General features: G+C 39.5%; 1 protein-coding gene across 1 annotated transcript in view; it reads right to left on the reverse strand.

The window, feature by feature from the left end:
* The window catches only part of LOC145991989 (uncharacterized), a 60,330-nt gene that overhangs the window by 22,391 nt on the left and 20,099 nt on the right, over window positions 1-17,840 (reverse strand). The window contains exons 2-3 of the mRNA XM_083127979.1: window positions 12,096-12,236; window positions 9,079-9,698 (exon numbers count right to left, since the gene is read on the reverse strand). Coding sequence (XP_082984105.1) covers window positions 9,079-9,698; window positions 12,096-12,236 — 761 coding nt within the window. The remainder of the gene's footprint in view (window positions 1-9,078; window positions 9,699-12,095; window positions 12,237-17,840) is intronic.

Here is a 17,840-nt window from a genome sequence, read left to right on the forward strand (position 1 = left end):
CGTATATATACTGGAAATACAAGTTTTTGCGTAAGTGTATCAACAATAGCAAAATATTTTTGGGTACTGGTATTTATACTGGAGAGATGGGTCTGTCCCTAAGTGTATCAAGAATAGTAAAATTATTTTTGGTACTGGTATTTATATAGAGAGAGAGACCATACAGACCAATCTTGGCAATATTGAGCCTCAAAGCCTCTACAGTGACTGAGACTGTGCACCAGCTCTTCAAGCACTATGAACACACCAAGTTTAACCAGAATGGTGTGTGATATATTTCCAGACCACTCAAAATAGTAGTGGGGTGTTGCAAATTCCGAGTGTGCGTTATGCCCCCTCAAAATCAAACCGAATATTCTGAAAAATCCATAAGTTCCCATCCTGTTTTACACCAACCAGTGTGTCCAAAAACCAGCCTCTGGTGGGCATTACGAATTTGATGCCAATTCAGTAGTATACAATATGATATGCCAGATTTCGTAATTGTGCTGTTCCAGAACGGGAGAGAGAACAATCAGGAAAAAGATTCCAGCAAATTCGACGATTTCAAGATCAAAAATGGCTATCTAAAAAATGGGAGTAATGAAATTTTTCCTCGCGAAAATTATAATCTCGACATAGCACAGGATGATTATCTCAAATTATATGAAGCATACACTGCATACAAGAGAGTGACTGAGGGGAAACAGATGTATACTACAATCCCAGCGAATTCAAGGCGGACAGACCTATGTTTGTCATCAACACATCGAAAAGAAAACACGTGTGGTCAATGATAGAACTAATATCAAGATTGTGTGCAAATTCCATGAGCCCCTGCCCTACAACACTTTGTGTGGTGTTATTCTTATCGCAGACAAGACTTTTGTATATGGTGTGAAGAATGAGCGAGTCACAGAACAATTTTATTACACAAACTCCTAAGTCCAGTTGCCGAGAATCGAACCCAGAACTCTCTTAATTTACTAGGCCACAGCATTAATACACTGCTGTCTGAGAACAATTTTAATACAGAAACTCCAAAGTCCAGACAGGGTATCCTCTCACGGGAATCAAACTAGCTCTTAATTTACTAGACAATACTAGCATAATACTGTGAAGAAAAACTCACTTAAGCCAATAATTTTGACAAACTCTGTATGTGCTTAGGCAACAGAGTTTTCACCGCTTCGTTTTGGGTAACTATTCTGCTACACAGTCTGTCTAGTCTAAGTGGAAGTAATTATACCACTGCTGCTGCTGCTCTCGACACTGTCCATGTAGGTATTATTACAATTCACCCATGCAACTAGTTGAGTGCAGTCCACACCGTGGAGATATTGTTGCGAGAGAGCCCAGCCAGTGGACTGATTGTCCCCGTAGATATTATTACAAAGCACGAGTTGCTGCTCAACAGTCAACTCTGGCCGACCGGTCAATACAGCTGAACTGTTACGCGAGCTCGCCCGGTCAATATCGAGAGTGGAGGTGATGTATGTCTCTTCCTCTATCCCCCCCTCTCTCTATTGCTTTAAAAAAAAAACATGAAAAAACGTGATTCTACACAGAATATTTCACAAAACGATATGCTTCTAGTCTCCTATGATTTTGGTGGAGTCCTTTTGAATTCTACCCCCCACTATTGGGTTCCTCTGCCAAACCAGCGAAGGCTGTGTAGCGTCCTTACGTATATATTTTTTAAACTGAGTTGAATCAGGTTTCTTTGTTGAGCAGTGTTAATCAATATAACACAATTCTATTCTCAGTGGAGTTAGCTGAAATCAGCAAATTTCTCGTGTTTGAGAAATATGTAAGGCCTGAAAATCTAAGTCAGCCAAAATAGCAACCGGAAGTGGCATATCTAAGTGAAATTCGGGAATGTCCCGAGCAAAGAGCCAGCTCAGCTCTCGGGAATGTCCCGAGCAAAGAGTCAGCTCAGCTCTCGGGACATTCCCGAATATCACTTGCGGGTGTAAGTTCCCGTTCTCAAAATCTGCGAGAGGGGAGGAGGGGACATACTAATACATATACACCAAACCAATCAACAGGGTCACATGACCCTGGCCCTTATTCTGGGATCACAGTCTAAGCCCCCTTGGACCTCGTAGTAGGATGAGCACAGGATCGTTATACTTATAGATTAGCTAAATTCACCAGCTTAATTTTATCATCCTGATATTAATCATCGTAGTACTAGGATCTAGACCTCGTAGTATGATGAGCAAGAATTAGGCAATTTGTAACACTTAGAGATTATCTAAATCCACCAGAAGATATGAAAATATAGCTTAATAGGCCCTGATATTAATCATCCTAGTACTAGGATGTCGTTGAATTCCCTATTCCCCTCTACTAAAACTATTTGACTACTTAGCCAGAGGTCCCGGGTTAGAATCTCGGCTTGGCCATGGATGTTCTTTGTGTTTGTTCCTTAATCAATTTTATTGTATCATCTTCGCGAATAGCCAAAAGTGGCAGAAAAGCGAAGTATAATAAACAAAATCAAACAATCAAAAAATGAGTTGATTTGATTTTTGTTACTCAAGAGTCGCTTTTTGTCGCATTTCGTTAATGGCGAAGATGTGCAGCGATTTTCAGTAAAGAACTGTGATCATATTTGTAATATTACCGAAAACCCTACAATCTCCAGCACCATGTGCAATTAACGGTGAACCGCTCATAATACGACATAAAATGACTTAGTTCCCAAAAGTTCCGTTTGGTGGCAGCACCTGTTCCGCTATTACGGCAGCTCTCTGTATCACTACATCGGATGCGTGACTTAACGGATATGCCGAGGTAAGCAAGCTTGAGAGAGGGCAGACAGTTTTAGCGATGCAGCTGATCAAAGCGAATAATAGGATGAGAGCTGGCACTCAGCCCCTAATGTGGAAATTGTACGTTGTCTGCTAGGAGGGGAATGGAGGGGAGGTAGGGGACTTGAGCTACACTAGCGGCATCTCGTCCTGGTCCCCCAAAACTCACGGACTAATGCAGCGCTCTACTGTTAACAAGTGAAGGAAGCGTTGCACGTAAGTTTGAATTTGAAGTAACCGTCGATGTTGCTCGCGTCAGTAGAACGCCGACATTTCGTGCGAAATTTGGCTTGGTGTTTCCATGTTTTTTTTGGCTGTATTTTTTTAGGTGATTAGCAACAACTGAAGTGTAATTCAAAGCCCACCATGCCTCGTAGATGTAAGTTATGAGTTGGTCTGATTTACGGGAAAAATCTACGAGATCTGAAGCGTGGATAAATTTGCGTTTCAGAATTCCGAAGGATCCAGACAGGTATGTACAATAAATTTTACGAGACATTAGGAAAATGTAGTTAGAAAATTCTTAGTTTGTTAATATAAAATGCGATCAGCAAAGGTAAACATATTGGAAAGTACATATATAGGTTGTAAACAATTATAACACAGATGCATGATACTTTGGTCCACCCTCTATTTTCACGAAATTTCACACTTTTGACCTACAAGACGGCTGGAGCTCAAGGGAACCAAAAGGAACGGATATCCGGTGATTCGGAGTCCACCACCAAATTTGTGATTTTTTCCCCCTATCTAAAGGAGGCCTTTAAGAATACTTCTAACATACCAAGCCCCTTTGGAGGCAAAATTGTTAGTTCGACACGCAAGAAGCTCAACCTGTGAAGCAGGTTTTTCTGCTTCACTGTACCATCATTTCTAACTAATAAATGCTTCTATAATACAGATTTTGTGAAAAATTGAAGAAAAAAATATAAACACAGAGAGAGAGAGAGAGAGAGAGAGAGTGTGTGAGAGAGAGAGAGAGAGTGAGAGTGAGTGAGTGAGTGAGTGAGTGAGTGAGTGAGTGAGTGAGTGAGTGAGTGAGTGAGAGTGTGTGTGTGTGTGTGTGTGTGTGTGTGTGTGTGTGTGTGTGTGTGTGTGTGTGTGTGTGTGTGTGTGTGTGTGTGTACGTACGTACGTGTGTGTGTACGTGTGTGTACGTACGTGTGTGTGTACGTGCGCGCGCGGGTGGGAAAACAGGTTTGTGTGTGTGTGTGTGTAAGGAAATCAAGTACATCTCTGTATAACACATAGTATTTAAATTAAATGATATAATAAAATATAAAAATAAACATTGTGTGAAAACCTTAAAATTTTACAAATTCTAAGTTCTTCAGATCTTAAATACCATATGCACACATGTGTGTGTTTAGATCTGCTTGTTAGAATGCATATGATTGTATTTGTACATAGAACTGTAAATTATGAATCTAATCAAGGCAATTTTAACTTATGTTTTTGTATTACAGATGTTCCCATTGGTTGTGCAGTCCTGGAACCACAAAATGTGGAGAAATACTGTGCAGTGTCCATACATAACATAAAAGTGATTTCTACTAAGATTTAGTGACAAGTGTGAAATGTGATAAAAATTTATTTTTACTGCCTCACCAATAAAGTAATTAGTATATATTTCAACGTTCCAAAATCTTCTGATATTTTCTTGGTGCATAGTTTACCTCAAGAAAAAAGTAATTGGTGAGTGCTTTGATCCTTAAAAAGTTTAATTGTTCTTGCTGCCATTTCTTCATTTGTGTGCGGATGCATATAAGTGAGAAAAACTTGTGATACACTGTGACAAATTCCAAATGTAGTGCCTTTTGCCCTTTTTCTTTATGAGATGTAATGCGTCTTTATTCAAAAAGGAAAGATGAGAAGACTATATTCGGATCGGTACATGAAAAACAAGGGAGTAAGTATTTTGTGATTAATAGTGTGAGTGTTATGAAGAAAATTGCATGGATTCAAACGAACTGCTTGTTTTGACAACCATATTCTCATACTTTCATGCAGCTTTGGATATGGATTACTTCCCTTATGGTAAGAAACCACATTCAAATTTTAACTCCACTATATCACTCTTCTGGTTCCACAAGTTTTCAGGCAATTCTTGCTTCTTTCTAATTTACTAACCAAAACATATTGACTGCAATTGAGTAATTTTAGAAATCTAGATTGTGAATTAAAGCCAGTGTATTTTAGGAAGAAAAATATAGCGACAATGCTCTGCATTTGTGCTAGTTCACTAGTAAACTTATTAAAGTATTTCCAGTTCTCGGTGGCACATTTGCTTGTGTGCAAGACCCAGTACTTATTGCATTTGGGCAGCTAGTAAAAATAATGCTCCAACACAGTGTAGATACAACACATGTTAGTCACTAAAATAGGTACTTTAGTATTATACGGACTGCCTCATTTCAAACCATGCATTTAGGGACTTTTTTTAATGCTAAGAGAACCAAACCTGGCCTGCCTAACCTGACCACAAAAGCATAGATTGAACAAAATGTGGTTAGGTTAGGCAGGCCAGGTTTGGTTCTCTTAGCATTAAAAAAGTCCCTAAATGCACGGTCTGAAATGAGGTAGTCCGTATAATACTAAAGTACCCTAAAATATGTGTTTTATGCAACCTCAACATTATTTTTTTTTAGAATATTTTTAGTGCTACCTCAGTGTCTGAACACATGAGATAATCTCATAACCAAAGGTTCCAGTTCAAGTCTGGGCCAGGGCTTGGGTATTTCTTTGTGAGAATCCCTTTATGTCAGAGAAGTGACCCAGAATTAGAAAGCTTTTAGTACAGAAGGGACGGATTAACTAATATTTTACTGGTTTCGGCTAATGTAGGAATAAGTGATGAATCATTAGAATTTTTCTCATCCACCCCCACCTTCGGCCGTGATCAAGAAAGTGTGGGGCCCTATCTCCACCCCCCCTATAAGCCTTCATGGGAGCACTTTACTTTCATATATAGCCTCAATTATCATACCAATCCCATGTTAGAGGTTAAAATGTCATCTCAGTCTTCATTATAAAATTGAGTGTGAATAGTACAATGCCTGTGAAGTGCGATTTACCTTGATTAATGGAGTGGAGAGCCATAGTCTCGAAGTGCCATTTCTAGCCTGTATATTCGGTTCCAAACAATGGGAAATGTTCGACGAAGGCATGGTCTGGGAGCAATAACAGCAAGAGACAATGGGTACCTCTTGTGAAAAACCGATTTGAACAGACGACAGAATGCACTGAAACTACAACATGTTATTCTCACAGCAATAGGGCACAGGTGTCATCTCAAACTGTATGCAATTGCCTTCTTAAAGATGGCCTCTAAGCATATAGACCCATGGTATGTGTTCCATCACTGTACAGCTTTCAGTCCATAGAAACTTGGCTGAGGAACATGACAATTGGGGCCACAACGAATGGGGTTGAGCGGTGTTCTCCGATGAGTTGCGGTTCATCCTCCAGCCTTATAAAAGACATGCCTAATGTGGAGGGTATATGGAACATGCTTTAACCCTGCTTTCTGCAACAAACTTTCTAAAATGGAGGCGGTGGACTGATGGTGTGGATTGGAATCAAAACTGTGGTGGTTTGGTGGCCGCCAGTAGTCTACTGGACGTTGAAGCGGAAGTACCCCTGCACACGGGGACAGTAGAGGGATAATTAGTAGCGGCCATTACTGGCTAGTACTACTGGCCGCCACTACTGTCCCCGTGTGCAGGGGGCTTTAGAAACATTTACTATGGGCTTTAGAGACGTACTTGCACATCTGAAGGAAGCCCCAAAGTGCTCAATCTTCACAGTAAATATGATGAACGGATAGTAATTTGTTGGTGAATACTGCCACTGCTAATGAGGGGTATGAAGCTGTAATGAGAGGCTCAGATAACACAGATGTGTGTACTATTGTTTGAGATTCCATGAAAGAACCATGGTTAAATTGTTTCTGAAATATTGTACCAAAATACCCATGATGGTCCTTGGTATTAAGAAAATAGCTTTATTTCGTATTCAAAATGTTTGTCGAGATATGATAAGTCTCCATACGCATTTGCAGGAAAAGGAAAAGTAAGTGGATTGAAAATCATTCTTGCAAACAGACAATATTTTCGCAGTCTCAGAGATCAATGGGATCTTATTGAAAAAGTAATGGGCAAATTGTAGTTCTCGTGCTTAATGTATGCTGTAAAATATTCCGTACATTATGTGGATGACATGGCATGACATCTATTCTGTGCAAAGAAGGGTGAGATAGACATTTATGAACTTGCACCTTGGAGGAACTGTCTTAAGAAACATGCTTAAAGTGCAATTATGAAGCCGCTATGAGCAAGAGATGTCTTCTGAATGACCATGTATACCTAGTCCAAGTGGGAGAAGGTGGCCATTGAAAAAATACGATGGAGCAGAGGAGCTGGTATTGGACTGGATGGAGTGGCAACCAGCATCTCAAACTGTGTTAGACCTACTAGCTTGCAACTCCATTAGAAACTGCCTCCCCAATGGTGAAGTGGCAGCATCACTGTCCCAGGTTCGATACCCGGTGGAGGCACATAATGGTTCAGATCCCACTTTAAATTGTAGGTTCAGTCCCAATTAGCCTCACTGTGCATAAAGTGGACTTCAAACACCAAATCAATCAACCAACCAATCCGTTAGAAACTACAAACTGCGTCTTCTCTCTAAATAAAATCAGGTGCACTGACAAGTGCAGACTACCTACATATGAAAATCAATGAGCGATGACACCTACCAGAAGATCATGATGGAGAATGTAAATAATAAAATTTTGTTTATGTGACATTATAACATACATGCATATTTAAGATTTAGCCATGATTATTACTGAAAATTGTTAAGTAAATTTTATGCATTTAATCTGTCAGTATATAAGCAATTTAATAAAGTTTTATTATTATAAGGATTATATTAATATTATTACACTTAATAATTATAATTATTATAAAATAATATTGAATTTAATAAGTCTGCTGAAATTAAATTTATTTATTCAAATATTTTATGAATTTTTAAACCAATTATAAAAAGTCTGAAAAACCATTATTTTTCGGCTATGGTTACTAATTCAATAATATTATATAAATAGCAAATAGTTATGAGATGCTATCGCACATTTTCCAGTTCCAGGCATACACACCTTGCAAAAAAATCATGAGAACCCATCTCCTCCCCCCCACTCCCCACCAAGTGGTAACAGTCACCTAAATTTGAGGTCCTGGCTTATGGACTAAATGCAGTTTGAAATTCCTGTGTTATGGTGGGGGGTGGATGATTGATGATTATGCATTATGACCCTCTTCAACACTCGACGGTCTATGGAGGTCAATATGGGAGATCGACCTGCACACTTTTGAGTTGTACACGTCCCTTCACATTTCCAATTCACTATAACATGGGAAACAGTGGACCTAGGGATGATAAGAGGGTGGAAATCTAATGCACAGACTTCTTCCACAAGTGGCACCCCAACCACCTAACCATGTTGGAAGTCAGTGAGTTCCTCAGACCTTCTCATACTGTTGTCTTGCGCTGACTGCAGACTACTAAGATCGCTGACCATGTGTTCCATGCAGTAGACGACAGTACTGTGTTGCTCTCCTTCTATGAGAAGCAAACATTTCACGGTGTGTACGGATACTTTTGATCACATAGAATGGGTATGAAATTAACTAGGACAATCATTACAACTTTCAAAAGCGAAATGTTTTCATTGTTGACAATCATACCCTTGGGTGGTTGAACATTGATGTTATCTTGAAGGTAGTGGGATTGAAATGGACTAAATACTATTTTCAACTTGAAATGTACAGTCACGAACACTTCTGGGTTGTAACAATTCTACTGACTTTCAACGGTATCGTTACAACCCATAAGTGTCTGTCACTGCACCTGTACAGTTTATTCTCTGTGCTTGTTTGTACGTGAATATAAAATCATTTTCTATACAAATGTCTTTATGTGGTACACAAGTTAATAATATTTCATTACTTTTTAATTGTCAAGTTTCACCTTTCTCATTCTTGATATCACGATTCCTAATACAGTGGATTCTTTTTAATTTGAATGGCAATGGGACACGAAAAACATACTAATTATCCAAAATTTGAATTAGCTAAATTCTCACATCATTTAATATAATTTCAAGGAGAATAAACTTCTGTTCAAATTACTTAGCAATTCAAATTAAAAAGAGTCCACTTTATTTATAAACTATATGGGTATTGTTAATTCTGAAGTAAGGAAAAAGGCAAGTACTTACACTTCAGGAGGATGTACAGCACATTTTCCATTCTGTTCACAATTTACTGAATTGGTAATCTGGTTATCTGATTGAAGAAATTCTTCTTGTTTCAACACTTTGTATTCATTCTCATCATTAGATGTGACATTACTACTTGCATCTTGTAAAGGATCCACTTCTGTTTTAGGTGTTACATTATTACTTTCTCCCTGTGATGTCACAAAAATTTGGTTTTGTTTCCTCACATTGGTTGACCCATTACTACTTGCAGTCTCTGATGAATACTCCACACATTTACTTGAAATTTGATTCTGTTCCTTCTTAATATAACTTAAAATATAATTTTGTTTTTCATTAGTAACTTCTGATTTTATATTGTTAAGGAAGGAGGCATCGGATTTATACTCTTCTACTATACCAACTTTAGTATCCAATGTCTTAATATGTTCTTCTGGTCTGTGAAGACTTTGTTCTGAAGCTACCACTTCACCTGCATTAGATCCTTCACTTGCACTCTTGCAGGAACCTTCAGTCAATGTACTGGAATCCTGGTGACAAAATGCTGTTGGTAAGGAGGCCCCTGCTTCCTCAATGTTTGAATTCTTGCCTTGTACTAATTCTAAAGCTGGATCCAACCACTGAATGAATGAAGAAATAAGAACTATTAGTATACAAAAGTTTGTGTGTTGTATGTAGAAAAGAGCAACCAAAAACACAATGAAAATGTCAAGAAATATAATTACGTTCATTCCAGTTGGACTGGCATATTATAGTGATGAAGCCTGCACTAAAAACAACTTGACAGTTTCTGGGTTTCAAAAGAGTTTAACATCCACCCAATACAACAATCTGATATAACCTCTGTGATCTATGCCCAATGACCTTACGGACACTAGTTATATCATGCCAAATCATTTTTAATAGGTAGCTCTCTAATTATTTCCTGGGCAAAAACACAAGCAGCAAATAAAGCAGAAAACTGTCTGGATCTGTGGAAACATTAAACAGATTAACAAACACATTTGGGAGCGATGGTCCAGGAACTATCTCAACAACATGCAGTAGAGAACCAATTGGACAACAAGCAAGTACAATCTTCAACCAGGGATGCTTATGCTAATCAAGGACGACCACATTCCATCTCGCACATGGAGGACTGGAGTCACTGAAGAGGTCTACACAGGATATGATGGAGTTGTAGAGGTAGTGAATGTTCACACTACTCAGGGTACATTCAAAATACCTCCTCATAAACTCATCCCTCTTGCAACTGAGAAATAATTTAGTTGTGTATTATGTTGATTTAGTAAATCAAGGTGGGGGAAAATGGTCAGGTTCCGATCACTTTTATTTTTGGTGGAACATGCAGCATGCCAGTGAAGCAGCGTGTTGAGTTAGCAACACTTCCTGCAAATCGTTTGCCATTCAACTGGTGATAAAAAATCAGGCAAGATGTGTATGTGCTGTGCAAACACAATTCAATTTGCATTAGGTAGTGTGTACAGGTGGTGGACACAAACTGAAACACCTGGAACACAAGACACCAACCTTTATTAGTAGAGTGTTGGGCTGCCAGCAACATGTCTGGGAAGAACCAACATAGGTCCTGCACAGTGGTGAGAGGAATTTGCAGCCAGTCCTCCTGGAACACACTGATGAGATCACGACATTTAGGTGGAGAGAAACACCGCTACATGTAATCCTCTAAAAGACCCAAAATAGGCTCAATAATGTTCAGTTCTAGCAACTGGGCAGGACAAGGCAGATGTTCATCCTCACATTCATGCTAACTGAACTAAACTCTGACCTGTGTAGCAGTGTGGATCAGTACATTATCATTCTGGAATACTGCACCACCATCCGGGAATAATATATTCACAATCGGGTGGACTTCTCAACACGTAAACTCTTCCAGATTTTGGAAAAAAAGTGAAGGTGGACTCATCCAAGAACATGGACACTTTTCAGGTTGTCTAATGTCTATGATTTGCTCTGGTGGCACCAGTCAATCAACTTTTTGACATTGGTTGTGGTAACCAAGGGTTTGAGTATAGCAACCTTACCATGGATGTTGGCTCTATGAAGTTCTCGATAGATGGTTTTGGTAGAAACAGGTTCAGACAAGTGTGTATTCAATTCTGCAGAGACTTTTGCAGTGATGGTGTTATGCATTTTGGACACAATCCTCTTTAATACCCAGCTGTCCCTGCCAGACAGCTTCCACTTCCCCGACAGTTACTTCTCCTGGATGTGGTTCATCCTTGAGTGCTCAGGGGGCCACATTATCGCTCAGCTACTTGACTTGCATTGCTTGGTGAGCGATGCTCACCTGCTCACTGAGCAAACTTGAACAATGCTCATCGCAGTATAAGTCACAGAATAAATGTGTTTTGACTTAGAGTGAGAGGGAAAGAGAGCATTGGAAGTACATACAAGTAACAGAAGGTAATAAAATTTTCCACTGTTTGTAATTGTTTTAAAATGAGTGGTGTTAATTCCAAATATACACCATAATTTTGGAAAGTTTGCAAAAAAGAGAGAGAGAGAGAGAGAGAGAGAGAGAGAGAGAGAGAGGGAGTGAGAGTGAGAGTGAGTGAATGTGTGTGTGTGAAAAAGAAAATTTCAGCCACTTTCGTAAATCTTTCCCATAATATTACAGGCAAAACAAAGTACTTTTTCAGTCACAGCTTCTTAATAATAGTAAAAATTGATATATTGTTTTGTAATTCGAGAATAATCTTCATATGTATACTAATCAACAAAAAAGAAAACTTAAATATCGTGTGTAGTTATAAAGATAGTATGTGTTAATGGAAGTTGTTTTGATCAAAACCAGTTGCACGAACTGACATAACGCCATAATTTGGGTGGTTTTCCTCGAAGCCTGCCATCCACTAAAGGATAAACTAATAGCTTTCATTGTAATGTACTGTGAAATTTACGGGTGAGTCTAACATTATGATGCTAGTATGCATATTGCAAAGAAATGTCAGTGCAGTGACACAAAGAAATCAGCAACATGAAATCAACCTCACCTTGACATCTTCTGCATGTGGATTATACCCTCTAATAAGGGTTTCAGATTGACTGCACATGTCCTTAAACTCATGGAAACTCTCCAATTTTGCAAGACAGGAATAGCATATTATATTTGACAGTTCATCATCTTCTCTCACCTAAAAAAAAAAAAAAAAAAAGTATTTATAATGCAGTTTTCAGAAAATTCCAAAGTAGAGCACTTTTACTCAGACACTCCTTATCAAATCAATTATAACACCATTAAGCCTTGTTTCCATGATTATGAAAAACTAAATATGCTGACCAAGGCAGTAATTTTATTTTATTAAAAACATAAACTAACGTAACGTTTCAACCTTCTAGCAAGGTCTTCTTCAGACTCTGTATCAAGTACAAAAGTAACCTGATACAACAAAAGGGCAATATATATATACACAAACATTACTCCCTCCAGACTATTTAGAAAGTTGATTGGAACTTTCTAGCAGATGACTTTCACTTGCCAACTTTACTTTCACCTAAAAGGCTAAACACAATTACTTCCATATAGAATGTGGTTGGACTTTTTAATCTCACACTCTTTTCCCTTCATTTTCCTTCCTTCTCCTCTCCTCTTTTTCTCTTGTCCCTTCCACTCTTTCCAATATCTTCTTCCATTCTTTGTTTAACTTCAGTCCCCCATTCCAGTTCATTGTGTCTTCTTCACCTTTCTTCTCTATTTCCTTGGCTTCCTTCCATTTTCTCACTAGCATTCTCTTCTCCCTTCCTATCTGCTTAGCCTCATCCCACTCTATGTCATGTCCTGTTTCTCTCGTGTGTTTAAATATTGCATTTCTCTCTCTCTTAAGTCGTACATCATCCCTATGTTGTTTCAACCTGTCTTTCAGCCTTTTTTTCGTTTCTCCTATGTACACACTCTGACATTCTTTATATTTTACTTCGTAGATAATCCCTTCCTCTTCCTCTTCTCTGTTTTCCTTTTTCTTGTTAGCATTCCTCGCTATTCCTAAGATGCTTCTCCCTCCCTTCCTGTAAGTTTTAATTCCCGCTTTCCTAAGCACTTTGCATATCTTTTCTGTGGTCTTCCCCATACTCCTTATTCCAAACCTTCTCTCCTCTTTTTCTTTCTCTTCCAATTCTCCCCTGCCCGTTTTCTTACTTCTTCTGTTTATGTCCAGTCTATCCTGCTTCTCATAGCCATTCTTTTTCAGCTGTTTCCATAGGCTATTTATTTTGCCTTCTTTTTCACATTCTTTCATGCATATTTTCTTGATTCTGTCCTGCATATTCTTTATAAAATTTATTTTTGTCACCTCACTTACATCACTTCTTTTGTGGCAGAATACCCCTGCTGCACACTTCTTCTGATGCCAAGCGGTTTCAATTTCTTGTCCTCTTTTCCTTTTCATCAATATATCTAGATAGCTTAACTTGTCTTCTTCTTCTATTTCAAGTTCCAATAATATCCCTCTTTCTTGATCTTGAATTTCTTTGGCAAAAATGTCAAGCTGCCTCTTCGTTCCCTTCCATTTGCCAAAACAGTCGTCCACATATCTGCAAAACAGAATCATTTTGTCACTTCCCTTTTCTATCACTTTCTTTTCCCATTCATTCATAACCAAATCAGCCAATGCTGGGCTTAGACTAGAACATATATTTAGTCCTTCACTCATTAACATTATTTTATTTCCCATTATACTGTAACCGTTATTCCAAATGGTTTCCAGTGCCTTCACTACCCTTTCACTATCCCATTCTCCTATAATTTCTTGTCCCATTCTCTTTTTAATAATGTCCAAAACGTGTCTCCTCTTGATGCTCAGGAACATACTTTTCACGTCTAAGCTAAACATTGTCATCTTCATCTCATTTAACTTAAGTCCTTTTATGAGGTCTACTACTTGTTCACTGTTCTTAACTGCTCTGCTTTCTTGCTGTGTTACTAACACGTCAATAACTTTGTTTAATTTCTTTTCTAAGGGTTCCAAAATATTGTTTCTGCAGTTCATTACTGGTCTTAACTTTATCTCCTCTTTGTGTATCTTTGGAAAGCCTTTCAAACTTGGTAGTCTTCCTGTCTCCTTTATGCATTTCTTGAATCCACTCCTCCTACAGTCTTTTATGATTCTTTCTTTTATAGTTTGTTCTTCACCTGTTCCACAAATCTCCTCATATCCATTTTCTTTTAGGTCTTCAAACTTCCTCTCGTACCATTCTCTTTCCATCACCACAACTGCTCCTCCTTTATCTGCCTGCTCTATTACCACATCATTTCTTGTTTTGATTTTCTTAATCCCTTCCCTTTCTTTTGACTCAAATTATCTACTTTTCCTGGTTTTCCCATTTCTTTCTTCAGTATGGCTGCTGTTCTTCTTCTAATCTTGTCTCTTTCTGGTTCTTCTTTTATATGGAACACTGCTACTTCAATGTCATATACAAGGTGGTGCAAAATTCCGTTTACAACTTGGAGGAGGAGAATCGCCAAGTAAAAACAAGGAAAAAATGCCATGTGAAGAAATGTCGAAATCGGCACCGTTTGCGAGTGACAGGCATGCGAAAATCGCCTCACACCATGTGTAAAGCACAATAACTCAAGAAGGAAGAAAGATATCAATGTCGGATTAAGAGAATACAAAGAAAGTCGTGCCTGATGAATGCAATGGTGCAGCAATTGAGGCCCAGTGTAAATTGCGCAAGGAGACTCTCAAAGAGAGTGGGGAATCCCTTGATGGACAATACAGGAAATTTACTACTATTTTGTACATAATGTTGAGATCGGAATGTAGGCAGTAAAAATGACGACGTATGTCCACATGTCCTACTACTGCTGGGACACCGTCCCACACTCGGGAAATAGGAAATTCACCCGAAAATGACGCTATACCGTCAGATTACGCTGAGATTGATTTCAGCTGATTGATACAGAAAGCCCCACTAGAGGCGCTGTGGGAGTGTAGGTCACCTGTTACGTATTAGTGTTGGTGGATACTACGTAGAGAGTGTAGTCGACCGTTGTTCTTCCTGTCTGTTCTGCCTGTCGCAGCGTAGGGTTTAGTCTGGCGTGTGTGTGTGGTTGAATTGCTCCAAGGAATATGAAGCATGGCGTTCGTATCACGAACGTTTTCCCAATAGGCGGTTACCAGCACATGCACTCTTTCAAAGACTTGATGCTCGACTGCGTGAAACTGGATCTCTACTACCCCGTAGGTGGGATTGTGGAAGACCCCGCACTGTGCGCACTGTGCAATTTGAAGAGGACGTGTTGGACGCGATACGAGACCGTCCTGACACCAGCACACGTGTCATTGCTCGTACGCAACAATCCCACCATAGCAATATGTTCCGCGTTATTCAGGAGGAGGGATTGCACCCATACCAATTGCATAAGGTGCACTACATACTGCCCACGGACTTTCCCCTACGCATGGATTTCTGCCAATGGTACGTGCAACAAACTCTTGCCATTCCAGATTTCCCAACAAGAGTTTTGTGGACCGATGACGCAATGTTCACCAGAGACGGCATGTTCAATAGCCACAACAGCCACGTCTGGGTTATGGACAATCCGAATGCAATCATTGTGCACCATCATCAACATAGGTTCGCAGTGAATGTGTGGTGTTGCTTAGTAGGTGACCACTTGATAGGCCCGTGCATTTTGCCCTCTACATTGTGTTTTGGGAATAATCGGGTGTTTCTACATGATGTATTACCTGAACTTTTGGTAAACGTGCCACTGGCAGGTAGACAACGTATCTGGTTTCACCCCGCGGCGCCCCTGCACAATTCGACCGGGGAGCCAGGGCCTTACTCAACGATATTTACGGCGATCGTTGGATTGGCAAGGGTGGACCTTTACCGTAGCCACCTCGTTCCCCCGACCTCACACCACTGGATTTCTCTGTGTGGGGAGAAATGAAAAGGCTCGTGTATGGAACCCATGTGGAAAGTGCTGAGGATCTCGTTGCTCGTGTTAGTGCCGCTGCTGGGACAATTGTTGACATGCCAAAGGTATTTTCGCTTACCAGACAATCAGTGCTTCGCCGATGCCATCTTTGTCTTCAAGTCAATGGCGGACTTTTTCAACAAAGTCTCTGAGTATACCGGTCTTTGTGAGCCCCTAACAGCATAGCATAGTGTCCTTTAGTGAATGGTGCGAGTGAAGATGCTGGAGATCGCTGTACTTCATACCATCGATCTGCATGTGCGGAGGTTGTGCGCTTCTCAGTGGAATCCCTTCAAGATGTGCTGTGTCCGGAAATGTTACATGCCATTGTGTGCGTTTTCTCGCCATTCTCCTTCTTCATTCCTTCGAGGATTACCCACTTTCTTTGGGGAGCTCTCTTGTAGTATGTACAGCCTGACGACGTGTGGCCATTGTTTAACTTTTGTTTTTTGTACTGCAAAGTAGTGTGTCAACATTAAGGGATTGAAAACGTTTTTTTAGTGTTTTCTCGTATTTTTTCCATTTGGAATTGTGTCCCAGCAGTAGTGGGACATGCGACAAATTGGTTTCTTTTCTTCTTCGTACTGCAATGTGAACCGTGTACAACAGGAAATTTGCAGTTATTTTCTTATTTCCCGAGTGTGGGACGGTGTCCCAACAGTAGTTGGACATGTGGACATACGTCGTCATTTTTTACTGCCTACATTCCGATCTCAACATTATGTAGAAAATAGTAGTAAATTTCCTGTATTTTCCATCAGGGGATTCCCCACTTTCTTTGAGAGTCCCCTTGCGCAATTTACACTGGGCCTCAATTGCTGCACCATTGTATTCGTCAGGTACGATTTTGTTTGTATTATTTTATTCCGACATTGATATCTTTCTTCCTTCTTGAGTTATTGTGCTATAAACATGGTGTGAGGCGATTTTCGCACGCCAGTCACTCGAAAACGGTGCCGATTTCGACATTTTTTCACATGGCATTTTTTCCTTGTTTTTACTTGTCGAATCACCTCCCAAGCATTGTAAACGGAATTTTGCACCACCCTGTATAACTTCCTCATAATCTACATTTCTTTCTTTAACTTTGAAACCTCTGCCTACTTTTAAAAAAGCTTCCTCTTCTTTTGTTAGGTCTACATTCCCTATGACCACAACTCTTCTTCTGGTATCCTCTTCTTCTTCCTCTTCTCCTCTTTCTTCTCTCCATCCTAGTCCCTCTCCTTTCTTCTTCAATTTTATTTTCATTTTCTCTCTAAATTTCTCCTGCCAGATTTTCATTTCATGAAATGTATATTCTCTCGTAAAAATGGTGAGACCATCTTCAATAGCTTTTTCAATTCTTGTCAGGTTCTCCTTTATTATCTTTATCTCCTTTCTTCTTGCCCTTATTTCATTCCATATCAGTTCTTTTTCCATTTTCTGAACCAATATCCTCCATCTCCTGGTGTTGCAAACCACTCCCACGAAGTAAAATGTAAAGAATGTCAGAGTGTGTACATAGGAGAAACGAAAAAAGGCTGAAAGACAGGTTGAAACAACATAGGGATGATGTGCGACTTAAGAGAGAGAGAAATGCAATATTTAAACACACGAGAGAAACAGGACATGACATAGAGTGGGATGAGGCTAAGCAGATAGGAAGGGAGAAGAGAATGCTAGTGAGAAAATGGAAGGAAGCCAAGGAAATAGAGAAGAAAGGTGAAGAAGACACAATGAACTGGAATGGGGGACTGAAGTTAAACAAAGAATGGAAGAAGATATTGGAAAGAGTGGAAAGGACAAGAGAAAAAGAGGAGAGGAGAAGGAAGGAAAA

Source organism: Lepisma saccharinum, chromosome 9, assembly GCF_977018435.1.
Source record: "Lepisma saccharinum chromosome 9, izLepSacc3.1, whole genome shotgun sequence".
Lineage (NCBI taxonomy): Eukaryota > Metazoa > Arthropoda > Insecta > Zygentoma > Lepismatidae > Lepisma > Lepisma saccharinum.